Source organism: Ornithorhynchus anatinus, chromosome 21 (assembly GCF_004115215.2).
Source record: "Ornithorhynchus anatinus isolate Pmale09 chromosome 21, mOrnAna1.pri.v4, whole genome shotgun sequence".
Classification (NCBI taxonomy): Eukaryota; Metazoa; Chordata; class Mammalia; order Monotremata; family Ornithorhynchidae; genus Ornithorhynchus; species Ornithorhynchus anatinus.
In genome coordinates, this window is record NC_041748.1 from 21295271 (window position 1) to 21320722 (window position 25452).

Consider the following 25452-nt stretch of genomic DNA (forward strand, 5'->3'; position numbering starts at 1 on the left):
ACACAGGTCCTGCTGACCGGATTAGAACACAGGGCCTGCTGACTGACTCCCAGGCCTGTGCTCTAGCCTCTAGGCCACGCTGCTCTTCATATCACAGAAGCAGCGTGGCGCAGTGGAAAGAGCCTGGGCTTTGGAGTCAGAGGTCATGGGTTCGAATCCCAGCTCTGCCACCTGTCAGCTGGGTGACTGTGGGGCAAGTCACTTTACTTCTCTGTGCCTCAGTTACTTTATCTGTAAAACAGGGATGAAGACTGTGAGCCTCACGTGGGACAATCTGATTACCCTGTAATAATAATGTTGGTATTTGTTAAGCGCTTACTATGTGCAGAGCACTGTTCTAAGCGCTGGGGTAGATACAGGGTAATCAGGATGTCCCACGTGAGGCTCACAGTTAATCCCCATTTTACAGATGTATCTCCCCCAGCACTTACAACGGTGCTCTGCACATAGTAAGCGCTTACCAAATACCAACATTATTATTATTATTCTGACTCCCAGGCCTCTGCTCTATCCACTATACAATGCTGCTTCTTCAGGTGAGTAAAGGGTGCAAATCTGCGTGCAAGGGTGACAGGGAAAAGAGAGAGAAGAAGAAATGAGGTCTTAGTTAGGGAAGGCCTCTTTAGAGGAGATGTGCCTTCAGAAAGGTTTAACTTCTCTGTACCTCAATTACCTTTTAAATGGGGATTAAGACTGTGAGCCTATAAAGATTGTATTCATTCTTTATTCCTTATATCTACCCCAACGCTTAGTACAGTGCCTAGCACAGAGTCAGCACCCAACAAATACCATTTAAAAAAAATAACAGGGCCGTGTCAAATATGATTTTATATCTACCCCAACATATAGTACAGTGCTCGGCACTATGAAAGTGTTTAATATTTATGGCCCAATGTTAAATAACAGAGAGGCCAGCTCCTCCTTTTCTTCTCACCTTAATATCCTTTTTTAGACGATCTTTGTCTTGCCTTGAGATTGCAAGCGATCAGAGATTTAGGGCATCTCATCTCTTCTGGTCTTTCTACCCTTCATACACACTGTGAAGTCCATAATCATAATAAAAATATTGACGATGGTTCTGTGCCTTGTGCCAAGCACTGCGCTAAAATGCTGGCGTCGTCGGACACGGTCTCTGTCCCATCTAGAGCTCTCTTTCGAAAGGGGAGGGAGAACAGGTATTTAATCCCCGATTTTACAGATGAATTAACTGAAGCCCATATATCTATAATTCTATGTATTTATATTGATACCCATTTACTTGTTTTGTTGTCTGTCTCCCCACTTCTGGACTGTAAACCTGGTGTGGGCCGGGATTGTCTCTATTACTGAATTGCACTTCCCAAGCACTTAGTGCTCTGCACACAGTAAGCACTCAATAGATATGATTGATCGAATGCAGGAATGAATGAATCCAAGGCCACGCAGGAGACCAGTAGGCTCCACTGCTTCGGAGTAACAAATCACCTCTTGTGGTTATAAATGCTACAATAAAAGGCGACACGACTGGGCACGGTGTGGCCTAGCGGAAAGAACACGGGCCTGGGAGTCAGATGACCTGGCTTTCACTCAGTAGTATTTATCGAGGGCTTACTACGTGCAGAGCACTGTACTAAGCGCTTGGAATGGACAATTCGGCGACAGCTAGAGACAATCCCTGCCCAATGACGGGCTTCTAATCCTGACTCTGCCACTGGCCTGCTGTGTGAGCCTGGGCCAGTCATTTCACTTGTTTTGCGATCCGTCTCTCCCTTTTAGACTGTGAACCCGTTGTTGGGCAGGGATTGTCTTTATCTGTTGCTGAACTGTACATTCCAAGCGCTTAGTACAGTGCTCTGCACACAGTAAGCGCTCAGTACGATTGAATGAGTGAATTTCTCTGGGCCTCAGTTTCCTTCTCTGTAGAATGGGTGTTCAAGACCTGACCTCTCCCCTCCCCATCTTTGACTGTGAGCACTAAGAGGGACTACGTCTGCCCAATCAGGCTCTCCCCCTCTGCCCCTCCCCAATCCCCCTACTCCCTCCCTCTGCTCTTATAATAATGTTGGTATTTGTTAAGCGCTTACTATGTGCCCAGCACTGTTCTAAGTGTTGGGGTAGATGCAAGGTGATCAGGTGGTCCCACGTGGGGCTCACCGTCTTACGGCCCATTTGACAGATGAGTTCACTGAGGCCCGGAGAAGTGAAGTGCCTTGCCCAAAGTCACCCAGCTGATAAGTGGCGGAGCCGGGATTAGAACCCGGGACCTCTGACTCCCCAGCCCATGCTCTTTCCCCTGAGCCACGCTGCTTCTCTCCCCTCCCTACAACACTTGTGCATATTTCTATTATTTATGACTATTTGATTAATGATATGTCTATATCTATGATCCTATTTATGTTGTCTTGTTTTTGTCCGTCTGTCTCCCCTAATTAGACTGTGAGTCCATCATTGAGCAGGGATGGTCTCTCTCTGTTGCCAAATTGCCCATTCCAAGCGTTTGGCACAGTGCTCTGCACATAGTCAGCGCTCAATAAATACGACTGAATAATAATAAATAACAATGGTATTTGTTAAGCGCTTACTATGTGCAAAGCCTTATTTAAGTGCTGGGGGGGGGGGGGAATAGAAGGGGATCAGGTTGTCCCATGTGGGGCCTGTAGTCTTCATCCCCATTTTCCAGATGAGGGAGCTGAGGCTGAGAGAAGTGAAGTGACTTGCCCAAAGTCACCCTGCTGACAAGTGGCAGAGGCAGGATTAGAACCCACGACCTCTGACTCCCCAGCCCGGGCTTCTTCCACCAAGCCATTAATGAAAGAAAAGTCGAGAAGCAGCGTGGCTCGGTGGAAAGAGCCCGGGCTGGGGAGCCAGAGGTCATGGGTTCGAATCCCGACTCTGCCCCTTGTCAGCTGTGTGACTGTGGGCAAGGCGCTTCACTTCTCTGGGCCTCAGTGACCTCATCCGTAAAATGGGGATGAAGCCTGTGAGCCTCACGTGGGACAGCCTCATTCCCCTCTATCTCCCCCAGCGCTTAGAACAGTGCTCTGCACATAGTAAGCGCTTAACCAATACTAACATTATTATTATTATTATTATTATTAATGCCGGCGCTCAGTACAGTGTTTGGGGCGCAGTGAGCGCTGAAGAAACGCCTCACTATTGCCCGATAGACGGGCGGGGGGGGGGGGCGGGTGGAGGGCCGGGAAAGGGCTGGGCAGGGCCTCGCTGCCCTCACTCAAGATGGCGCCCGCCCGGGCGGCCGGCCGCCCCTTCCCATTGGCCGCCGGCCATGGGCGGGAGCGCGGACGCCCCTTTCCCATTGGCCGCCGCCGAGGGGCGGGCGGGAGGCCTTCCCTATTGGCCGCGGGCGAGGGGCGGCCCCTTCCCATTGGCCGCGGGCGGGAGGGGGGCGGGCCGCCAGCCCCGCGCCTGCGCGTTGCGGCCGCTGCCGGGCTGGGAGGGGAGGCGGGGAGGGGGAGGCGGGGGAAGAGGAGGAAGGCGCCGCGCCCGCCCGCCCGCCCGCCCGGCCGGCCCTCCCTCCGCCATCCGTTAGAGCGGAAGCGCCCCGCCGATCCCATCCCCATCCCGGGATTGGGACGCGGTCACCATGTCGAAGCGTCTGCGGAGCAGCCAGGTCTGCGCCGACTGCAGCGGCCAGGGTGAGTCCGGCCGCGCCCCGACCCCTGACCTCTGACCCCGCCTAACCCCCCCATCACTGGTCACCGGCCTCCCCCCAGCGCTGCGGGGAGATCCTGCCCGGCTGTTACCCATTTGCCCCTTCCAAGCGCTTAGTGCGGTGCTCTGCGCCTAGTAAGCGCTCAGTAAATGCTATTGAATGAATGCTGATGAGGAGGCTGGGGGCGTGTTAAGCGCGCACTATGTGCCAAGCGCCGGGGGAGGCAGAGGGCCAGCAGGTTGTCCCCGTGGGGCTGACGGTCTTCATCCCCATCCAGGGCAAGGGGGGCCCGGCCCCCCCCCCCCCCGGGGACCGCTGCCAGACCCCCCTTTGACAGGTGAGCCAACTGAGGCACAGGGAAGGGACTGGACCAAGGTCGCACGGCAGATGGGGCGGAGCCGGAATTAGAACCCAGAGCCTCCTGACACCCGCGCCCCAGGCTCTACCCACTAAACCCTTATGCCTCTTCTAATAATCGATACTAATGACAGGGGCCGGGCTGCTTACAGTGCCATCTCCCCCTGCACAGTCCCTCCCCCACCCTCTAAGAACAAGGATCTGCCCCCATTGCATAGATGAGGAGACTGAGGCCCCCACAGCAGGCAGTTGGCCGAGCTAAGATTCCAATCCGCATACCCTGCCTCCCAAGCCGGCCGCCTTTCCACAGCAGACAAGTGGCCGAGTCGGGATTAGAACCCAGGGCCCGAGGCCCAGCCTCTAGACGCTAGACCCAGCTGCTTTGCTCCGCAAGGGATGAAGTGTAGGGGGCTCAGATCTAGTTTTCCGACAGTGCCGGCGCTTAGAACAGTGCTCGGTCCGTATTAAGCCCTTAACCACCATCATTACTCTAACACTTGCAGTGTGGTCTCCGAAATTAGGCATTTACAGCTTTTTTATGGTTAAAACGCTTGCTATGTGCCAGGCACTGAACTAAGCACTGGGGTAGATTCACACCAATCAGGTTGGATTTAGCCCCTGTCCCACATGGAGCTCACAGCCTTAATCCCCATTTTACAAATGAGGGAACTGAGGCCCAGTGAAGTGACTCGCCCCAGGTCCGGCAGCAGACAAGTGGCGGAGCTGGGATTAGAACCCAGGATCTCTGATAATAGTATCTTATTATTAGCATCTTATTATAGATACAAGCCAGTCGGGTTGGACGCAGTCCCTGTCCCGCATGGGTGTCTCAGTCTTAATCTCCATTTTGTAGGTAAAGGAACTGAGGCACAGAGAAGTGACGTGACTTGCGCAAGGCCACACAGCAGACTCGTGGTGAGCCAGGATTAGAATCCATGATCTTCTGATTCCCAGGCCTGGGCTCTTTCCACTAGGACATCTTTTGTGGAATCATTTATTTCATCATTTCTGACATTTAGTAGCACATCTGTGGAAAATAAACATTCCACGCATAAGAGAAGATGAAAAAGGCCAAAATTGGCTTTTGTAGTTGGGGCAAAGTACTTATTGCAGCCCAGGCCCTAGGCAAAGCTTTGGGTAAAGGCCGTCACACTGTCGCTTTTTCGGAATAAAGATTCTGGTGAAATCCTACTGTTTGCTACAACTTAATTTGTGTTTTGTTGGAAGTTTGGAAGGCAATTTGAAATGAAAGTAAATTCAAAGCCTTAGATGATCATTTCAGTGGCTCTACAGGACAATCCGTCTTTTTTGAAAATAAAGATGGCAGTTCTTAAGGCCGATGCGACCTTTTTTTCCTGTCTCAAGCCCCAGCTAATACCAACGAGGAACTTCCTGGATTGGGGGAGCCTCAGTACCAATAGAATGGTATTCATTAAGCGCTTACTACGGGCACCGGGATAGATAAGACATTATCAGATTGTCCCACTTGGGGCTCAGTCTTAATCCCCGTTTTACAAATGAGGTAACTGAGGCCCAGAGAAGCGAAGTGACTTGACCGAAGACGCACGGCGGACAAGTGACGGAGCGGGGATTAGAACCCACAACCTCCGACTCCCAAGCCCGTGCTCCTTCCACTAAACCACGCTGCCTGGTGACACGGAGTATAGTCAAACCACACCACCGACCGCCAAGGTTACTGTGGAAGGCTTTTTATTTAACTTTACCAAGGTGCAAGGGAGTGACTTCCATACACACGCTCGCTCACCCCAAGGGTCAGTGTGGTTTAGTGGAAAGAACGTGGGCTCGGGAGTCAGAGGTCGTGGGTTCTAATCCCTATTCCGCCACTTGTCTGCTGTGTGACCTTGAACAAGTCACTTCACTGGGCCTCAGTTACCTCATTTGTAAAAATGGGGATTAAAAATGGTGGAACAATCTGATTACCCTGTATCCACCCCAGTGCTTAGAACAGTGCTCAGCACATAGTAAGTGGAAGCAGGATGGCTCGGCGGAAAGAGCCCGGGCTTCGGAGTCAGAGGTCATGTGTTCGACTCCCTGCTCTGCCACTTGTCAGCTGTGTGACTGTGGGTGAGTCACTTCACTTCTCTGTGCCTCAGTTCCCTCATCTGTAAAATGGGGATTAACTGTGAGCCTCACGTGGGACAACCCGATGACCCTGGATCTACCCCAGCGCTTAGAACAGTGCTCTGCACATAGTAAGCGCTTAACAAATACCAACATTATTATTAAGTGCTTAACAAATAGGGGAGCAGCACGGCTCAGTGGAAAGAGCCCGGGCTCGGGAGTCAGAGTCATGGGTTCTAATCCCTGCTCTGCCACTTATCTGCTGTGTCACCTTGGGCAAGTCACTTCACTTCTTTGGGTCTCAGTGACCTCATCTGTAAAAATGGGGATTAAAAAGGGTGAGGCCCTCGCGGGACAATCTGATCACGCTGTATTCACCCCAGTGCTTAGAACAGTGCTCAGCAAATAGTAAGTGCTTAACAAATACCATAATTAGCATTATTACCAGCCTGCTGGTCAAGGGAGCCATTCTCCCCCCGCTCCTTCTTTCTGCTTCCAACTGCTGCGGCTTTCCAGGGCTGCGCTCCCGCTCCCCTCCGTGCTTCTTTGCCGAATGCTTCTTCTCTGCTCCTGCCTCTTTCCTAAATGCTCCTCCTCTGCTCCTGCGGCCTAGTGCTTCCTCATGATTCAAAGCCACCGCCTTTTATCGGCTTTAAGGGGGTCGCACCTGGGGCCTACGTGGCAGTCACTGATTGGTCCAGATCCGTTGCCGGGTAGATCAGGGAGAGAAGGCCCCGCCTCCCGCCACTCTTCCCCCTACCTGCCTCCCCCCCCCACACCAGACCAGAAATCACCTGTCTCAGGTAGAATTCATCAGTGCCTTGGCCAGTCTCTTCCTCGTTTTCACAGGACCACGGAAAGTCACTGTTTCCGGGGGGATTTTTTTTATGTCATTTGTTAAACGCTTACCATATGCCAGACACTGTTCTAAGCATCGGGTAGATCCAAGCTAATGGGGTCGGACACAGTCCCCGTCCCACGTGGGTCTTCTTCCCCATTTAACAGATAAGGGAACGGTCACAGAGAAGCCAAGCGACCGGCCCCAAGGTCACCCAGCAGACAAGAGGCAGAGCTGGGACTATTGCTAAATAAACTCATTCGGGGCGTGGTGCGAGAAGTGTTGTTTACTGAAATACCTATACTCTTTCCATTCTATTGCCCTTTCAGAAAGCTTCCTTTTCTTTGCCTTCCTTCTCTTGTGATTGGCTCTAGTTTCTTGTGCCATGAACTCCGACGTATAGCCCCCGCTCAGAAACTTCCTCTTTTTTATACTGGTGTTATTACTTCTCGAAATAATTACTTCGCAAAGAACAAAGAACAATTACTTCTCAAAAGATGTTCTGTTTTGGTTTTTGGGTTGTTTTTTTTGGCCCAAGGAACATGGTTGGTTTTTTCTTTTCATTTTATTTTTCTTCTCCAGCACGATGGTAGTTTTAAATGCCTAATCTATCAGGCCTGAGTCACTTCCTTCCTGTTTTGCGATTATCTGACAGCTTTGAAGCGTGCCGTGTGGACTGGTGGAACAGGAATTTTTCGTTTCTGATTCCACGTCCCGGCTTTTCCGCAGAGCAGTAATGAAACGGTTCCGGGCACGCGTGTAATCTTGGACCGTGGCTATCGATTACGGGCACACAGATCCAGAGTCTGATAATCGGCGGAAGGCGTCGCTTTGATTTTAGCAAGCACAGTAGCCCACTGCTGGCTTTAAAAAACAGAAACAAAAGCAAAAACCTGTTAAGCGAAAGTAGGTGGAGATTGCGTGGTTTGTTTATAGCTCTAAAAAAATATAAAAAAGGAACTCTCCACCAGTTACTTGGACGTCTTCTAGTCCAGATTGTAATCAGCTTGCTCACAATCTGCTCTGTGTTGTCAAAGAACGATGAATCCTGTGTTTGCGTCGAAAGAGTCCATCCCAGTCCTTTGAGAACTAAGTTCAGTGGCTTTTCTACCCTCTTCTTTTAAGTATGTGAATTGTCCGTTGGTTGGTGTTTCAAATCTAAGCTCCATTTCAAGTGATAGTAGACCGCAAAGGGCCGATAATAATGTTGGTATTTAAGTGCTTACTATGTGCAGATCACTGTTCTAAGCGCTGGGGTAGATACAGGGTCATCAGGTTGTCCCACGTGAGGCTCACAGTTAATCCCCATTTTACAGATGAGGGAACTGAGGCACAGAGAAGTTAAGTGACTTGCCCACAGTCACACAGCTGCCAAGTGGCAGAGCGGGATTCAAATCCACGACCTCTGACTCCCAAGCCCGGGCTCTTTCTACTGAGCCACGCTGCTTCTCTGATATCCTAGGGGGATGTAGTACAGAGTAGAAAGAAATCTTTTCTTGTTGTTGGTTGTTTTTAATTTTTGCCCTGGTTCCTCACCTTAGGTTTCCGGTACAAATCTGTTAAGAGAAAATGGCCATTTTGATGGGCTTTTTAACTTGAGCATGCCATAACTGTGGCGTTTACTAAGCTCTCGCTATGTGCTAGGCACGCTACCAGATAATCAGGTCGGACACAGTTCCTTATCCACACAGGGTTCCCAGTTTGAGGAGAAAGGAGAACAGGGTTGTAATCCCCGTTTTACAGAGGGGGAGACCGAGGCACAGAGAAGCAAAGTGACTTGTCCAAGTCACACAGGCGGCGGGGCCGGGATTAGAACCCAGGTCCTTCGACTCCCAGGCCCGGGTTCTTTCTTCTGGGCCAAGCTGCTTCTCTGGGGCCGTCATCTTTCAGTGGCTCTTGATTAATTCCCAGCACTCCGAGCCGCATCAGCGCCACGACCGCTCTTAGCACTCAGGGGTTGAAACTTTCATCCTCAGAACACACTCATAAATACACACACAAATTTATGTATTTATACATATACAAGTATAGCAGCAGCGTGGCCTCATGGAACGAGCATGGGCCTGGGAGTCAGAGGACCTGGGTTCTAATTCTGACTCCGCTACTTACCTGCTGTGTGACTCTCAGTGAGTCACTTCACTTCTCTGGGCCTCAGTTCCTTAGTCTGCAAAATGGGAATTTAGTACCTGTTCTTTCTTCTGCTTAGACCGGGAGCCCCAAGTGGGCCCCGATGGTCTTGTATCGCTTAGTACAGTGTTAAGTGTGATAAGTGCTTAAATTCAGATAGTTTGGGTGGAGAGGAAAGGGTAGGTTTTAGCGATGTTGTCGGTCGAAAGGATTGAATACGATTGAGTATGTGGGCTGAACAAGGAGGTGAGTCGAGAATAACGCCAGGGAAAGGACAGGGTTTGGTTGGGAAGCTAAGGAGCTCTGTTTTGGATATGTTAAGTTTGAAGGGTCGGCGGGGCAAGGGACGTCCCGAAGGCAGGAGGAAATGCAGGACTGCAGAAAAGGAAAGAGTTCAGGGCTAGAGATGCGGATTTGGGAATCATCCGCACTGGGGTGGTAATTGAAGCCAAGGGAACGAGTGAGTTCTCCAAGGGAGTGGGTGTAGACGGAGAATTAGAAGGGGGTCCCAGAACCGTTCATCGGGTCCCACGTGGGGCTCACAACCCCAGGCAGAGGGAGAACAGGTGCCGAATCCCCATTTTACAGATGAGGTGACCGAGGCCCAGAGAAGCGAAGAATTGCAGACGAGTGGCTGAGCCGGGATTAGAACCCATGGCCTTGACTAAGAGAGCGAAAGTCTAAAGAGGGAGGGCCCTGATCCCGAGAGGGACAAGTGACCACGGGAGATTTTACGGAACGCGCAGAACGGTGCTTCACAAAAATGATCATAGAACATAGAAGCTGAAGTAGAAGGCCGGGGAGGCGGTGGGGCAAGTCGGCAGGATCAGTCCGACGTATTTATTGCGCGCTTACTGGGTGCCGAGCACCGTACTAAACGCTTGGAGTGTAAAATATAACAACAGACACATTCCCTGCCCACAGCGAGCTCAGGGCCTAGAGCGATATAGCTGGAACCCGGCGGGAAGCCGGGTGGAGAGGAGGTGGCCGACCTGGCTAACGCTACGGAGGAAAAGCTGACAGGAGGTAGCAAGCAGGCTCAGTTGGATGATATTTTTCTATGGTATTTGTTAAGCGCTTACTATGTACCAGGCACTGTTCTAAGGACTGGGGTAGATACCAGCTAATCAGGTTGGACACCGCCCATGTCCCACGTGGGGCTCGCTGTCGTAATACCTGTTTTCCAGATGAGGGAACTGAGGTACGGAGGAAGGGAAGTGACTTACCCAAGGTCATACAGCAGACGAGCGGCAGAGCCGGGACCAGAACCCAGGTCCTTCTGACTCCCAGGCCTACGCTCTGGGGTGTGAGCCTGGTTGGAGAACAAGGAGCAGAGGCTAATCCCCAAGGTGCTGGCTTCTGGCAAAGGAAGCAGCGTGGCCCATCGGAAAGAGCCCGGGCCTGGGAGTCCGAGGACCCGGGTTCTAATCCGGGCCCCGCCACTCGTCCGCTGGGTGACTCGGGCAAGTCCCGTGACTTGTGGGCCTCAGTTTCCTCACGTACAAAATGGGGATTCGCTACCCATCCTACCTGTCCGTCAGATCGCTAGCCCCGTGAGGGACCGGAACCGCAGCTGATCTGAATGGAGCGCTTGACCCGCGGCAAGCGTTTTTAACAAATACCACACTTATTCTAATTGTGAGCTGTCTTGAGTTTGCGGTGTTGGAGAGAATTCCCGGTGAAGATGTCGTGGAGGCCCGCGGAGATGGGAGATTCTAGAAGAAGGGAGGGGTTGGGGCCAGATTCCAGTGAGCCGGAGAAGCGGCGTGGCCTGGTGGGAAGAGTCCGGGCCTGGGTTCTAATCCCGACTCTGCCGCTCGTCCGCTCTGTGACCTTGGACAAGTCACAGCAGTTCTCTGGGCCTCAGTTCCCTCCTCTGGAAAATGGGCATGAAGACTGGGAGCCCCATGTGGGACAGGGACCGTGTCCAACCCGATTAGCTTGTATCTGCCCCAGCGCTTAGTATGGTGCCTGGCACATAGTAAGAGATTGGTAAAGGCCACTAAAAGACTCCCCCAAACCCGGAGGTGCTGCAAGCTGAATCAGTCAATCGATGGTATCTCCTGAGTGCTACGTGCAGAACACTGGGCTGAGTGCTTGGGACAGGACAGCGCAACAGAAGTCGCTCCTCTGGGCTCCAGAGACCAGGAGCGGAAAGACGTCGTCAAAATGCTCTTATGGGACCAGCACCGTTTCAACTCACCTCAGCCCATCCCGAGAGCGGTACTGTCTTCTCACCCACCCAGATACCATTAAATTAAAAAAAAAGGAAATCTAGGGAGGCTGCAGACTGAATCGCTTCTCTGGGGCCCCCGTGGCAGAATGAGCCCGGAGACCAGCAACGGAAAGAGGTTGCCAAAAGGCTCCTAAAGGGCCAGCACCGTTTCGAATCACCTCACCCCACCCCAGGGGTAGTGTTGTATTCTGAAACACCCAAATACCATATTAAAAAAAACACACAAAAACTGTAAAAGGAGAAGAGGAGGCCGCCTAGACTGTGGAACAACCCTCATTCCAGCCTGTTAAAGCCTCATCAGTCAATTGTATTTACTGAGCGCTTGCTGTGTGCAGAGCACTGTACCAAGCGCTCGGGAGAGCACAATCCAACAATAAACGGACACACTCCCCTCCCACAGCCAGTTTACAATCTAGACGGGGAGACAGACATGAATAGAAATCATTCGGTGACAGATATGGACACACGTCCTGCGGAAGGAGGGGATGAAGAAAGGGAGCAAGTCGGGGCGTCGCAGAAGGGAGGTGAGAGAAGAGGAAAGGAGGGCTTAGTCAGGGAAGGCCTCCTGGAGGAGGTGGGCCCACAAAGTCCCCCTCACGACCCGCTCTTCGTTTTCCCTCCAGATCCCACGTGGGCGTCTATTAACAGGGGGATCCTGATCTGCGATGAATGCTGCAGCGTTCATCGGAGTCTGGGTCGGCACATCTCCCAAGTGCGGCATCTTAAAAACACGCCGTGGCCAGCGACGCTGCTCCAGGTAAAACCATTTCCCCGACCTCCGCCCACGCAAGGCGCCCCGGGGCCTTAGAACTCCGGGAGCTCAACGCATTCGGTCAGTCAGTCGTATTTACTGAGCGCCTACCGTGGGCAGAGCGCTTGGGAGAGGACAGTATAAATACAATATTCCACCGAGCGCTTTTTGCCTGCGGAGCACTGGACTAAGCACTTGGGAGAGTAGAGGACGGGTGAGTGGGTAGATGTGATCATTGTCCTTGCCAAGCGCTTAGTACAGTGCTCTGCACACCTGTAAATGCTCAATAAATACGAGTGAATGAATGAATCTGATCCCTGCCCATAAGGGGCTTGTGATCGGTAGGACGCTCCCGCCTTGTGAAGTGTTTAGTAAGGTTTGTCTGGATATAATGGTTTAGAGGTGCTAAAAGATTCATTCAGTCCTATTTATTAAGCGCTTACTGTGTGCAGAGCACTGTACTAAATGCTCGTAACAATAAACCGACACATTCCCCACCCACAAGGAGTTTACAGTGTAGAGGATGAGCGAGATTAATGATTGTTAGAGCTGTATCTTTTAAAGAGAAAGCACTGGAGAGGGCTATTTTTTGGAACTTGGTTCTCCATCTCACCTTTTGTCAAAAATGTTGGGAAGATCATCTGCGTCTGGGTTGAGTTAGACGATCACGAAAAGCTCTCCAATTATATAACTTAACCAGAATGAATATAGTTGTTTTCTGGCTCAGCTTTTCCCCTAAACTCTTTCACTGGGGCTGGGTATTTCGCCTTGACCCGCTCTGTAAAATAAACGTCGCCCCAGATTAAGCGGGTGCGCGTTTGATTCGAGCCCCTTTTGTGAGGGCAGCGTGAGCTACTTAATTCTCCCCGCATCTGAAGCTCCAGCCTAACTTTATACTCTGAGAGACCGATAGTCTCCATAAAAGTCAAAAGATGAAACCGACTTTTCGCTCTGCTTCTCCATTGAATCTGGAGATAGGGAGGTGGTTTACTTTTGCTCCTCGGTCTCCCAAGAGTCAATCTGAGAACGTAGAGCAAAGTTGTCAGACGAATCTGTGAGTCTCAGAATTGAAGACCGGCTTCTCTTTTCCAAACTCTAAATTACCCCCCGGAAGACGATCGGGACTTGGATCCAAGAGCGTCAGAAGGCAGTTTCCGAAGGAGGGCCTCCGGATTTAAAAATGGATTTTCGGGCCGCCCCGCCCGGGATCAGTAGCATTGAGGAACACTCACTAAACTAAGCACTCGGGGGAGTGACAGAAGGAGGAAAAGCCACGAACCCTGGCCTCGGGGAGCGAACAGTCCAATGACCTGTTGTTGTTCGATACTTTAAAGTGTGTTATATAAACTTTGGTTTTAGATGGTTGAAACGCTGTATAATAATGGTGCTAACTCTATATGGGAACATTCTTTGCTCGACCCAGCCTCTGTTTTGAGCGGAAGGCGAAAAGCCAGTCCACAGGATAAAGTACAGTAAGTGCCATGTTTCAGTGTTTTGTTTTTTTTCCCTTGGAGCTGTTGGTATCCATCAAAGCCGATCAGTTAGCGTTGACCCCCTACTTCCCTTCACCCGTCTCTCACCCTCCCACCCCCAGTGACAAGGGCAGAAACAGGGTGGAGGCTTTAAATCTGCTATGAAGTAGACTAGAGGCACGGAGAAGCAGCGTGACTTAGTGGAGAGAGCTCGGGCCTGAGAGTCAGAAGGTCATGGGTTCTAATCCCGGCCGAGCCACTTACTTGTCTGCCGTATGACCTTCTCTGGGCCTCCGTTACCTCATCCGTAAAATGGGGATTGAGACTGTGAGCCCCACATTGGACAGGGACTGTGTCTAACCTGACTTACTTGTATTCACCCCAGCAATTAGTACAGTGCTTGGCACACAGTAAGCGCTTAACGATTATCACAATTATTATTACACTATGTAAGGGTGCTGGTGGAACTGACCGAGTGGAAATTACCCCTTCCCTTTGCACCGGGAAAGCTTTGGCTGAACTCTTTTTAGTTTTTTAACGGTATCTGTTAAGCGCTTATTATGTGCCAGGCACTGAACTAAGCACTGGGGTAGATACAGGCTAATCAGGTTGGACACAGTCCCCGTCCCACATGGGGCTCCCGGTCTGAATCCTCATTTTACAGACGAGGGAACTGAGGCCCAGAGAAGCGACGTGACCTGCCCGGGGTCACACGGCAGACAAGTGGTGGAGTCGGGATGAGAACCCAGAAACTTCTGACTCCCAGGCCCAAGTTCTGCCCTCTAGGCCACGCTGCTTCTCCACTGGTGACTGTCTCCTCAGGGCTGAAATCCCACTTCAGCTGACCGTGCCTCAGTCGTCTCATCCACCTGACCGCCGGCCCCTTGTCCACGCTTCCTCCCTCTGGCCTGGAACTCCCTCCTCCTCCATATATGACAGACCACCTTCAAACCCTAACTCTCCTTCAAGAGACCTTCCCTGGCTTCGCCCTCAACTCCCCGATCCATTCTCCTTTCTGCCTCGCCCATGCACTTGGGTAATACTCATTCCTGTGGTATTAGTTAAGCGCTTACTCTGTGCCAGGCACTGTACTAAGCGCCGGAGTAGATAGAAGCAAATGGGGTTGGCCACAGTCCCAGTCCCATGTGGGGCTCACAGTCACCACCCCCATTTTACAGAGGAGGTGACTGAGGCCCAGAGAAGTGAAGCGACTTGCCCGAAGTCACACAGCTGACAGGTCGTAGAGCCGGGAGTAGAACCCACGACCTTCTGCCTCCCGGGCCCGGGCTCCCTCCACCGGGTCGTGCTGCTTCACTTTAAGCACTTGATATTCACCCCACCCTCAGTCCCACAGCCCTTATGTGCATACCTGGAATTTATTTTCATGTCTCTCTCCCCTTCTAAGCTCCTTGGGGAATAGGGAACGGGAAGACCAACTCTATTCTACTGTACACTCCCGGTCGCTGAGTACAGTGCTCTGCCCGCAGTAAGCGCTCAATAAGTACCAACGATCGATCGATGGACTAGAAATACCCCGTCGTGCCCGAGCACAAAACGAGTCCTAGAAATGGGCCGAAACGTAGCCTGGCTGGAAAAGAACATGCTGGGGGGGGGCTCACCCCGATCTCGGACCGGCCCCCAAACTTCTCTCTGCTCTTCGTTTCCCACCTTTGCGAAATGGGCAGAGAGCACCCCGTCACCTACAGACGGGTTAGAAGTAGAAATGGAAGCCCCTGGGAGATTTTCATTCCCTTCCCTTCTTGCTGTGCAGCAGTGGAAGCAAGAAAAAAAATGCCAGGTTCTCTTTTCTCCACCAAAGATGCCCGGTTTAATCGATCGGTGGTATTTATCGAATGCCTACTGGGAGGCAGAGCACGGTACTGACTGCTTGGGAGAGGACCAGATAATAGTAATAATAATGACGGTATTTGTTAAGTGCTTACTATGTGCCAGTATGTGCCAAACACTGTTCTAAGCGCTGGGGGAGATTCAAGGTTATCGGGTTGTCCCAGGTGGGGCTCACAGTCTTAACCCCCATTTTACAGATGAGGTAATTGAAGCACAGAGAGATGAAGGGACCTGCCCAAAGTCACACAACCGACAAGTGGCGGAGCCGGGATTAGAGCCTACAACCTCTGACTCCCAAGCCCGGACTCTTCCCACTAAAGCCAGGCTGCTTAATAGACTTGATCTTTGCCTTTAAGGAGCTTTGAGTCAGGCAATGGTATCTATTAAGCACTTACTATGTGCAGAGCACTGTACTAAGCGCTTGGGAGAGTACAATACAACAGAACTAGTGGACACATTCCCTGCCCATAACGAACTTCCAGTCTCTAGGGAGCTTCTTTCAACAAAAAGTGGGACCAGCGTTCCTTAATGATAACCAACGACCACCCCCCCACGCCTACACCCACCCAGATATACAGGTTTCTGGAATTTTCCATCTCTTTTTCTTACCCGGGACGAAAGATTGATTGAGTTGTATTCAGGGAATTCCTGGAAAATATCCATCCACCCACTAGGATTTCTTATTATAGGAAAAAGCATTTCGCTCCCCTTTCATTCATTCATTCATTCAATAGTATTTATTGAGCGCTTACTATGTGCAGAGCACTGTACTAAGCGCTTGGAATGGACAAATAGGTAACAGGTAGAGACAGTCCCCGGGTCTTCCTTTAGAGAAACTGCGCCGAAGACTAACACCGTTTGCGATTCTCTGTCTTGACTCTTTACCAGTCCCAATAAAGCAGAGTTCATCAGAGCTAAGTACCAGATGTTAGCATTTGTTCATCACTTGCCATGTCGGGACGACGACAGTGTTACTTCCAAAGACCTGAGTAAGGTGAGCCTCTCTATCGCTCTCCCCTTTTTTTTTCCCCTCCTCCTCCCTGGCAGAAAAGTACTTGATCTGAGAACGACCCCGTCACTTGACCGCCCCCTCCTTTCTCAAAGACAAGAGAATTTGCTAATAATGGTATTTGTAAGCGCTTACTCTATGTCAGACACTGTACTAAGTGCTGGGGTAGATACAAGCTACTCAGGTCCCACCTGGGACTCACTAAGTAGGAGGGAGAACAGGGATTGATTCCCCGTTCTGCAGACGAGGGAGAAGCGAAGTGACTCGCACAAGGTCACACAGCGGACAGGTGGCGGCGCCTGGATTAGAACCCAGGCCCTCGGTCTCCCAGGCCCGGACTTTTTCCACTGGGCCTCACTCGTCCGTTGAAGTCTTTTGGGAGGAAATGAAATTTTTCTTTGGGATCTCTGGGATATCGGGAGTTAAGGTAGGATGGGAGGCGGTTTAGAATACGGGTTCCAGTCTTTCAACTGACAGGGATCATCCAAGGGGATCTAGGAAATGGAAAACCCAACCAGATACGACATTTCTGGTTCCAGACTGAGTTTTCTGGGCTCTCTGTCTCGCTGGACATGGAACCGGGGAGGCAAAAGAGAAGACAAGGTCAGGTGCCACCAGCATTAAACACAATAATAATAATGGTTAAGCACTTACTGTGTGTCAAGCATTGTTCTAAGCACTGAGATAAATCCATGCTCATCGGGTTGGACACAGTCCCTGTATCACATGGGGCTCACAGTCTCATTTGTAACCCCATTTTACAGATGAGGGAACTGAGGCCCTGAGAAGCGACAGGACCTGCCCGAGGTCGGCAAGTCGGGAAAAACGATTTGGTGCCAGTGGGTCGATCACTTGAATTTCGTTTTTTTCCACCAGAGAGAGAGAGAGAGAGAGAGAGTCTAAAGGGGCACTTAAGATACAGTCACTGTTTCAGGCCTCTTAACTTGAGAGGGGAGGAGCTGTAAACTCCGGCAGATGCATTAAAATGTCCCGAACGTCCCCTCAGGTGCACATACGAGATGCTTCTTCACGTGAAGCCCCCGTTGGTGACCTTGGTATTACTCTGTTCCATCGTCCTCTCCCAAGCACTCAGCTCAGTGCTGTGCACACAGTAAGCGCTCCCTAAATACGACCCATCATTACGGCCTACGTCCCGCTACCTCAGATGCGGCGCATAACCCGGTAATCGTCCCGACACGATTTATTGAGCGGACCCTGGGAGCTCGAGTCGTGCTGAGCACTTGAGAGCAACCAAACGAGAACGGGGGTTAGCTCCTGCCCACAAGGAACTTCCCCTTGTGACGGGACTCAACCTAGTCTTTCGATTTCCACTTTTTTTTTTAATGGTATTTGTTAAGCACTTCCTATGGCCCAGGCACTGTTCGAAGCACTAGGGTAGAGACAGAGTAAACAGGTTGGACACAGTCCCTCTCCCACCTGGGGCGCGCGGACTTCGTCCCCATTTTTACCGACGAGGGAACCGGGGCCCAGAGGAGTAACGCGACTCGCCCAAGGTCACGCGGCAGAGGAGCGGTGGAGCCGGAATTATTCCTTCGATCGTATTTGAGCGCTTATAGTGTGCAGGGCACTGTGCTAAGCACTTGGGAGAGTACAACAGAACAATAGAGAGACACATTCCTTGCCCACAGCGAGCTTATAGGTTTAGAGGATTAGAAGCCGGGTCCTTCCGAATCCCCGCCCCGGGCTCTATCCACTAGGCCACGCTGCTTCTGTGAGAGAAATGGCTTTTCCCTAAATGTCAGTGGTAACGTCCCTCAAACGCACGTAGTGATGGGGTGGAAGATTTCTCTGGCCTTCCCCATTCCGCCCAAAGCTCTTTGGCCGTCCCAGTCAGGAAGGCGAACAGTCGCTTTGATCGTGGTGGAACGGCCAAGCGTCAATTCCGGGGCCAGTCTCCTCAGCTGGATGTCTCAATCCCGGCCTTTTCTTTTGTTTTCCAGCAACTCCATTCGAGCGTGCGGACGGGGAATCTGGAGACGTGCCTGAGATTGCTGTCTTTAGGAGCTCAAGCTAACTTTTGTCACCCTGTACGAACGCCCGCCGCCACATCCCTCCGACGGAAACGCCCCACACCCACTTCGCGTCGCGCAAATGCCTTCCCCCGCCCGTCGCGTCCCGTCTCTCTCAGGCCCGCCTCCCGTCTCACTGTCGGTGTCTGTTTTCTGTCCGTTGAACCCCTCCCCTCAGGAGAAAGGAAACACCCCACTTCACGTGGCTTCTAAAGCGGGGCAGATTTTGCAGGTGGAGCTGTTGGCAGTCTACGGCGGGGACCCGGGCACCCAGGACTCCAGCGGGAAGACACCCGTCGATTACGCGAGGCGAGTGGGCGGGGACGCACGGCCGTCCTCTCGGGCGCTGGAGCGGTCGCCGGTGGGGCGGGCAAGTCCGGAACGTGGCACCCTCGTCCGGCGTCTCTGTCGGCCCGCCGTTCATTCGTTCGGTCAAATTTATTGAGTCCGACTGTATTCAGGGCACTATACCGAGAACCTGAGAGAGGATGCTATAACCATAAACGGACACATTCCCTGCCCACGACGAGCGGACAGTCTAGAGGGGGAGACAGACATGAATAGAAATAAAGGACAGATCTGGACATAAGGGCTGTGGGGTTGGGAAGGGGGGATGAATAAAGGGAGCGAGTCAGGGCAACGCAGAAGGAAGTGGGAGAGGAAGAAAGGAGGGCTTAGTCTGGGAAGGCCTCTTGGAGGAGATGGGCCTTCAGTAAGGCTTTGAAGGGGGCGAAGAGTAATCTCGCTCTGCCCGGGAATAAACGGTCAAGCCGATCAATCGATCAGTGGCATTTCTTTAGCGCTTGCTATGTGCAGAGTATCGCTACCGGTAATAATGATAATAGCGTTTAAGTGCTTAATATGTGTCAAGCACTGGTCTGAGTGCTGGGATAAATACAAGCTAATCAAGCTGCACACAGTCCCTGTCCCACATGGGGCTCACAGTCTTCATTCCCATTTTACAGATGAAGGAACTGAGGCCCAGAGGCGACTTGCCCAGGGTCATACAGCAGATATGTGGCAGAGCTGGGATTAGAACCCAGGTCCTTCTGCCTTCCTGGCCCAGGCTCCAGCCACTAAGCCACACTATACTAAGCGCTTGGGAGAGGACAGTAGGACAGAATTAGCAGACACGTTCCGGGTGGCCCAGCAAGCCCGGAGCAGAGACACGATTAGGCGGCTAGTCAGTGTCCACTCTGATGGTAATAATAATAATTGTGGTACTGGTTAAGCGCCTGCTATGTGCCAGACACTGTACTAAGCACTAGGAGGGTACAAATTAATCAGGTCTTGTATCTACTCCGGGGCTTGATGCAGTGCTTGGCACCGAGTAAGCACGTCACAGATTCTTCTCGTGACCTCCTGCCACTCGAGTCTGGTATTCCCCAGTTACTCCCTCCTTGTACTCCAGTCTAACTCCGAACCGTGTCGGAGAACCGTCTTTCCACGTTCCAGGAGGGCAGCAAGGAGGTGGTGTGTGGCCTCACGGAGAGAGCCCGGGCCTGGGAGTCAGGAGGACCTGGGTTCTAATCCCAGCTCTGCCACTCATCTGCTGTGTGACCTTGGCAAGTCACTTCACTTCTCTGGGCCTCAACTGTAAAAGGAGGATTAAGACTGTGAGCTCTGTGTGGGAGAGGGACTAAGTCCAAGCTGATTACCTTGTATAGACCCCAGTGCTTAGAACAGTGCCTGGCACATTGTAAGTGCTTAACAAATACATACATACATACATACATAATTAAATAAGGTTGCTGTGTGACCTGGGGGCAATCACTTCTCTGTGCCTCAGTTCCCTCATCTGTAAAACGGGGGTGAAGACTGTGAGCCTTATTTGGGACATGGACTCTGTCCAACCTGATTAGCTCATATCTACCCCAGCGCTTAGTACAGTGCCTGGCACACAAATACCGTACAACAAAAAAGGAGGGCAGAGGCTTCTAAAATCCCTGCACGAGCCTAAAGGCGGACCTTAAAGAAAGATCGACGGTGTGGTCCTCTCCCAAATGCTTAGTCCAGTGCTCGATTAGACTGTAAGCCCGTCGATTAGACCGTAAGCCCGTCAGAGGGCAGGGACCGTCTCTATCTGTTGCCGATCTGTCCATTCCAAGCGCTTAGTACAGTGCTCTGCACGTAGTAAGCGCTCGATAAATACTATTGAATGAAGGAATGCTCTGCACAGAGTAAGTGCTCAACAAATACGACGATTGATTGATCCAGACAGGATAGTGTGCCGTTGCAGACCGACTTCATCTGTCTTGTCAATGTCCCGACGGCGCCTCTGAGGGCCTAGGACAGGAAACACTTGTAGAGGTCAAAAGTGCAGGTCACGCCCTCGAGGAGATTACAGGCTCCCAAAAGGGACAGAAGACGACCCGAGAGAGGAGATCCAAACTCGTCACGGGCAGGGAGTGTCCCTGCTCATTCCGATTTGTCGTCCTCCCCTGTATCGCGTAGTACGGTGCCCTGCACGTAGAAGGCACTCAGTACATACCATCTCTGGAGAAACATCTGTGAGCAACATAGATTAATACGATTAAGGGGCTCGATCAAATAGTGGTATTGATTGAGCGCTTCCTGTGGGCCGAGCACGCACTAAGCGCTTGGGCGAATACAGTGTCCCGGGATAACAGAGTTACGGACACATTCGCTACCCACAATGGGATGTGTGTCCAGAAAGTAGGGGATTAATCAGGGAAGGCCCTTTGGACGAGGCAGCCTCTTAAGAGGGCCATGATGGGAGGAAGCTGAATAGTAACTGGGGTACTTGTTAAGCGCCTACTCTGTGCCAAGCACCGTACAGAGCCCTGGGAATAAATCAGGGTGGGGACACGGTCTGCATAGGAGGAGGAACGGGGATTGAATTCCCATTTGACAGATGAGGGAACTGAGGCCCCGAGAGGTGAAGCGACTGGCCCAGGATCACCCAGCGGGTAAGTAAGGAGCCAGGAGGAGATCCCAGGTCCCCTGGCTCCCAGGCCCGGGTCCTTGCTAGTAGGCCACGCTGTTCACGAGGAAAGTGCTTTAGGCAGGGGGGAGGGGGCGGCTGCAGAAGGCCGGAGACCGTCGTGACGGCTAGAAGCTTTGCTTGGGAAGAGGGCGAGCTGGGGTGTAATAGGAGAAGAGAGTAGGTAGAAAAGACGGAACGTGACCTAGAGAAATAGGGAAGTGAATGGTCACCGAGGCACTGGAAACTTTCCAGGACATTTATCAGATCTTTCCTAAAGTGAAACCGGCCAAATAAGACCACACTCCTTTACTGACTTCCCCTGCACGGCCCAAAAGAGAGATATCTGCCATCCTCCTTCTGTTCATTCTTGTTGTTTGCTCGTGGTGTTTGTTACGTGCTTACACGTGCCAGGCACTGTTGTAAGCGCTGGGGTAGATACGAGCTAGTCGGGTCGGACACAGATCCCTGTCCCACATGGGACTTAGTCTCAATCCCCATTTTACAGATGAGGGAACTGAGGCACAGAGAAGCCAAGTGACTTGCCCGAGGTCACACAGCAGGCAAGTAGCAGAGCCGGGAGTATAACTCAAGTCCTGACTCCCGGTCTCTATCCACTAGGCCTCGCTTCTTCCCCATTCGTGCCCCGATTCTGGGCGGAACATACAAACCACGTGCCCAGCAAACCGACACTTCTTTAGCTACATCTTCCAAAGCTGTTGAGAATGGTAGGGATCGCAAGGTGTGAATGACAACAGAGGCCTTAACTGTTTGCCGGTCGAGGAGAAGGAGGGGGATTCTAGACTTTCAGCCTTGATAATCTTACTTCTGTGTCCCGAGAAGCCTTGGGAGTCAGTCCGATCCCTGCACCGCCACACGTCTGCTTTGTGACCTTGAAAAGTCACTTCACTTCTCCATGCCTCAGTTCTCCCATCTGTAAAGTGGGGGACTGTGAGCCCCATGTGGGACAGGGACTGGGTATCTCGTATCTTGTATCTACTCCAGCCCTGAGAGCAGGTCCTGGCACATAGTAAGCGCTTAATAAATACCTAGTAATTATTATTCTTATTCTCTGCTTTCTTCAAATCAGCCAACGGTAAGAGGTGTAAATGGTGCTCTGTTTTCTCTCTGGTAGACAAGGAGGCCATAATGAACTGGCAGAGCGCCTTATAGAAATACAGTATGAACTCACTGACAGGCTGGCCTTCTATCTTTGTGGGAGGAAACCAGGTGAGTAGAAATACACGGTTCTGTTTTTCGCGTATTTACTGAGCGCCGGCTTCATGTCGACCGCTGTTCTAAGCCCTGGGGTAGACACAAGGTCATCAGGTCGGACACGGTCTACGGCAAACACGGTACCACGGACACGGACCCACAGACCCGTCTGCCTTTACACTCGGCCAGCTCGATTCAGAAAAGGCGTGATGTGACTAAAATTCAGCAGTATTTTTGTTCACCTTCTGGATGTGATCGGTACAAACACGTGACCAAAAAAACGAAGGTCGGTCCGGGTTGTCTAAAATGGTAGGTCTCTGTTAATAATCGCAACAGCATTTAGTAATCTAATAGTAGGATTTGTGACCGGGGCACTGTACTGAGCGCTTGGGAAGGGACAATAGAGATAGTAGACGCGATCCCTGATTTCTAAGAGTTTGCCATCCGGAGCGGAAGACACTTGTGAAAAGAAATTACAGATGTGGGAAGGAAAGAGGAGTGTGTACATGACTTTTTAAAAAATGGTATATGTTAAGCCCTGACTACGCGCCAGGCACTGGGGTAGATACAAGCTTATCAGGTTGGACGCGGTCCCGGTCCCCCATTAGGCTCCCATTCCTAATATCCGTTCTACCGATGAGGGAACTGAGGCACGGAGAAGTAACTTGACTTGCCCGAGGTCACGCAGCAGAAAAGTGGCAGAGCCAGGATTAGCACCCAGATCTTTCCGACTCCCGGGCCCGGGCTCCTTCCACTAAGCCAAACCGCCTGTTTCTTAACGCATATATTCTCGTACTTAATAATTAAGTAATGGGGTGTGAGAGGTTTGCACCGAAGAAGGGGAGAGCGAGCTGACTGAGCGCTCTCGAGTCAAGGGAGAGGCGCGTACAATCGACAGGCACTTAGAAACGTGACCGAGATGGAGCAGTTTGGTAGCGGTTCCCCTCTGGACTGTAAACCCATTACGGACACGGAACGAGTTGGCTAATTCTCTTCTACTGTATCCTCCCAAGTGCTCAGAACAGTACTCCCGCACACCGTAAGCGCTCGGTAAATACCACTGCTTGATTTGTACAATTTGGGCTGTTGGGAGTTAATCGGGGCTTGTTGGAGGACGAGCCATTTTAATGATAATTTTGGTATTTGTTAAGCGCTTACTATATGCCAGGCACTGTACTAAGCGCGGGATGCAAGCTAATCAGGTTGGACACAGTCCGTGCCCCACGCTGGGCTCCCAGTTTTAATCCCCCTTTTACGGATACGGTAACCGAGGCCCGGGGAAGTGAGGCGACTTGCCCAAGGCCACACAGCCGACAGGCGGCGGAGACGGGATGAGATCCCGGGTCCTTCCGATTCCCAGTCCAGGGCTCCGGCCACTAGGCCACACTGCTTCTCTATTGCTGCTTCACTGACGGAATTCCTTCTTAAATACTCGGGATCGGGTTAGCCCAGATAGCCAGGCCTTCGGAATGTCCCAGATTTCAAATGATGACAAAGGCTAATCCTCTAAGAAACCGAAGTAAGCTTTCTCTCGCTTGCTCTTTTAGATCACAAGAACGGACAGCACTTTATCATTCCTCAGATGGCAGATAGGTACGCTCCCTCACCTGTTGACGTGCCCGATGTATTCGGTTTGTATTTAGAGTGTCTCCTTGTCGGACCGTAACAAAGTGCCTACGTTCTTCTCTTTTACGGCTGCGCGATCGGGAATAAGACGGCTGTAAGTAGACACTTCTAGATTTTAGTTCCTTATGTCACTGACCGTTAGGAGGGCTGGGTTTGCATTAGGAACCGAATTATTTCCCGCCCTCCTTTTCCACATCGCGAAGGTGTGTGATCGAATAGGCCGTCGGCCTGTCATCGTCTGAGCGCTAGGGAGAGGACAGTACAGCAGAGTTGATAGACACGCTCCCCGTCCCCAAGGAGCTTACGGTCTAGAGGTGAGCTTCTCTGCTTCTGTGTCGCACGACGGCTGGTTTAGGAGGGTTATCCCAGTGCTTTGCACACAGTGAGCGCTCAATAAGATTCAACCATCATGACAGTGTTTTTTTATGGTATTTCTTAATCACCTACTCTGTGCCAGGCACTGGGCTAGATACAGGCTGATCGGGTTTGCACAGCCCGCGTCCCCTGTCACAGTCTGAATCCCCATAACCGACGCATAGAGAAGTGATGTGACCTACCCGAGGTCACCCAGCAGACTAAGTGGCGGAGCCGGGATTAGAACCCAGGTCCTCCTGACTCCCAGGCCCGGGCTCTAGCCATCAGGCCACGCTGCTTCTCTATTTAGGAGAAATCGACACCCATCACCAGCATCCTTCGCGTAGGCTCACCATACTGTTTTTTTCCTAGGGCTGCCCTCTCCATTTCAGTTTATGTCGTACTTGGCTTTTTAACCAAATAATTCACTCAAACAGTGGTATTTATTGAGCGCTTACTGGGTGCAGAGCACTGTACTAAGCACTTGGGAGAGGACAGTAGAACAATAAAACAGAAACGTTCCCTGCCCACAACGAATTCAGACTGAAATCCCTCACATGCTCATAGAGTCTGCTCTCATGGACAGGGAATGAATCTGCTAATTCTGTTGTCTCATGCTCTCTCAATCAATCACTGGTATTTATTGAGTACTCACTTTGTGCAGAGTACTGGACTAAGCGCTTGGGAGGGGACAGTATAGCAGAGTTGGTAGACCCCTTCCCTGCCCCTATGAGCTTATAAGAAGCACTTAGTACAGTGGTCTACACATAGTAAGCACTCAGTAAACTCTACTGATTTATTCTCTGATTAATAATTATGACATTTGTTCAGCAGCATTAAGAGAAGCGGCGAGCCCGGGCCTGGGAGTCAGAAGGACCTGGGTTCCAATTCCAGCTTTTCCACTTATCTGC

General features: G+C 51.4%; 1 protein-coding gene across 3 annotated transcripts in view; it reads left to right on the forward strand.

Annotated features, from left to right (window-relative positions):
* The first annotated feature begins 3513 nt into the window (after positions 1–3513).
* The window catches only part of GIT2 (GIT ArfGAP 2), a 59965-nt gene continuing 38026 nt past the window's right edge, over positions 3514–25452 (forward strand). For 2 of the 3 annotated variants that reach the window (XM_029048915.1, XM_029048914.1), the window contains exons 1-8: positions 3515–3635; positions 11916–12049; positions 13403–13515; positions 16252–16357; positions 18334–18420; positions 18581–18711; positions 22482–22576; positions 24109–24154. In XM_029048915.1, coding sequence (XP_028904748.1) covers positions 3584–3635; positions 11916–12049; positions 13403–13515; positions 16252–16357; positions 18334–18420; positions 18581–18711; positions 22482–22576; positions 24109–24154 — 764 coding nt within the window. In that variant the 5' untranslated portion in view covers positions 3515–3583. Of the gene's footprint in view, positions 3636–11915; positions 12050–13402; positions 13516–16251; positions 16358–18333; positions 18421–18580; positions 18712–22481; positions 22577–24108; positions 24155–25452 lie in introns of all 3 variants that reach the window. The other variant, XM_029048913.1, reaches the window with a different exon arrangement.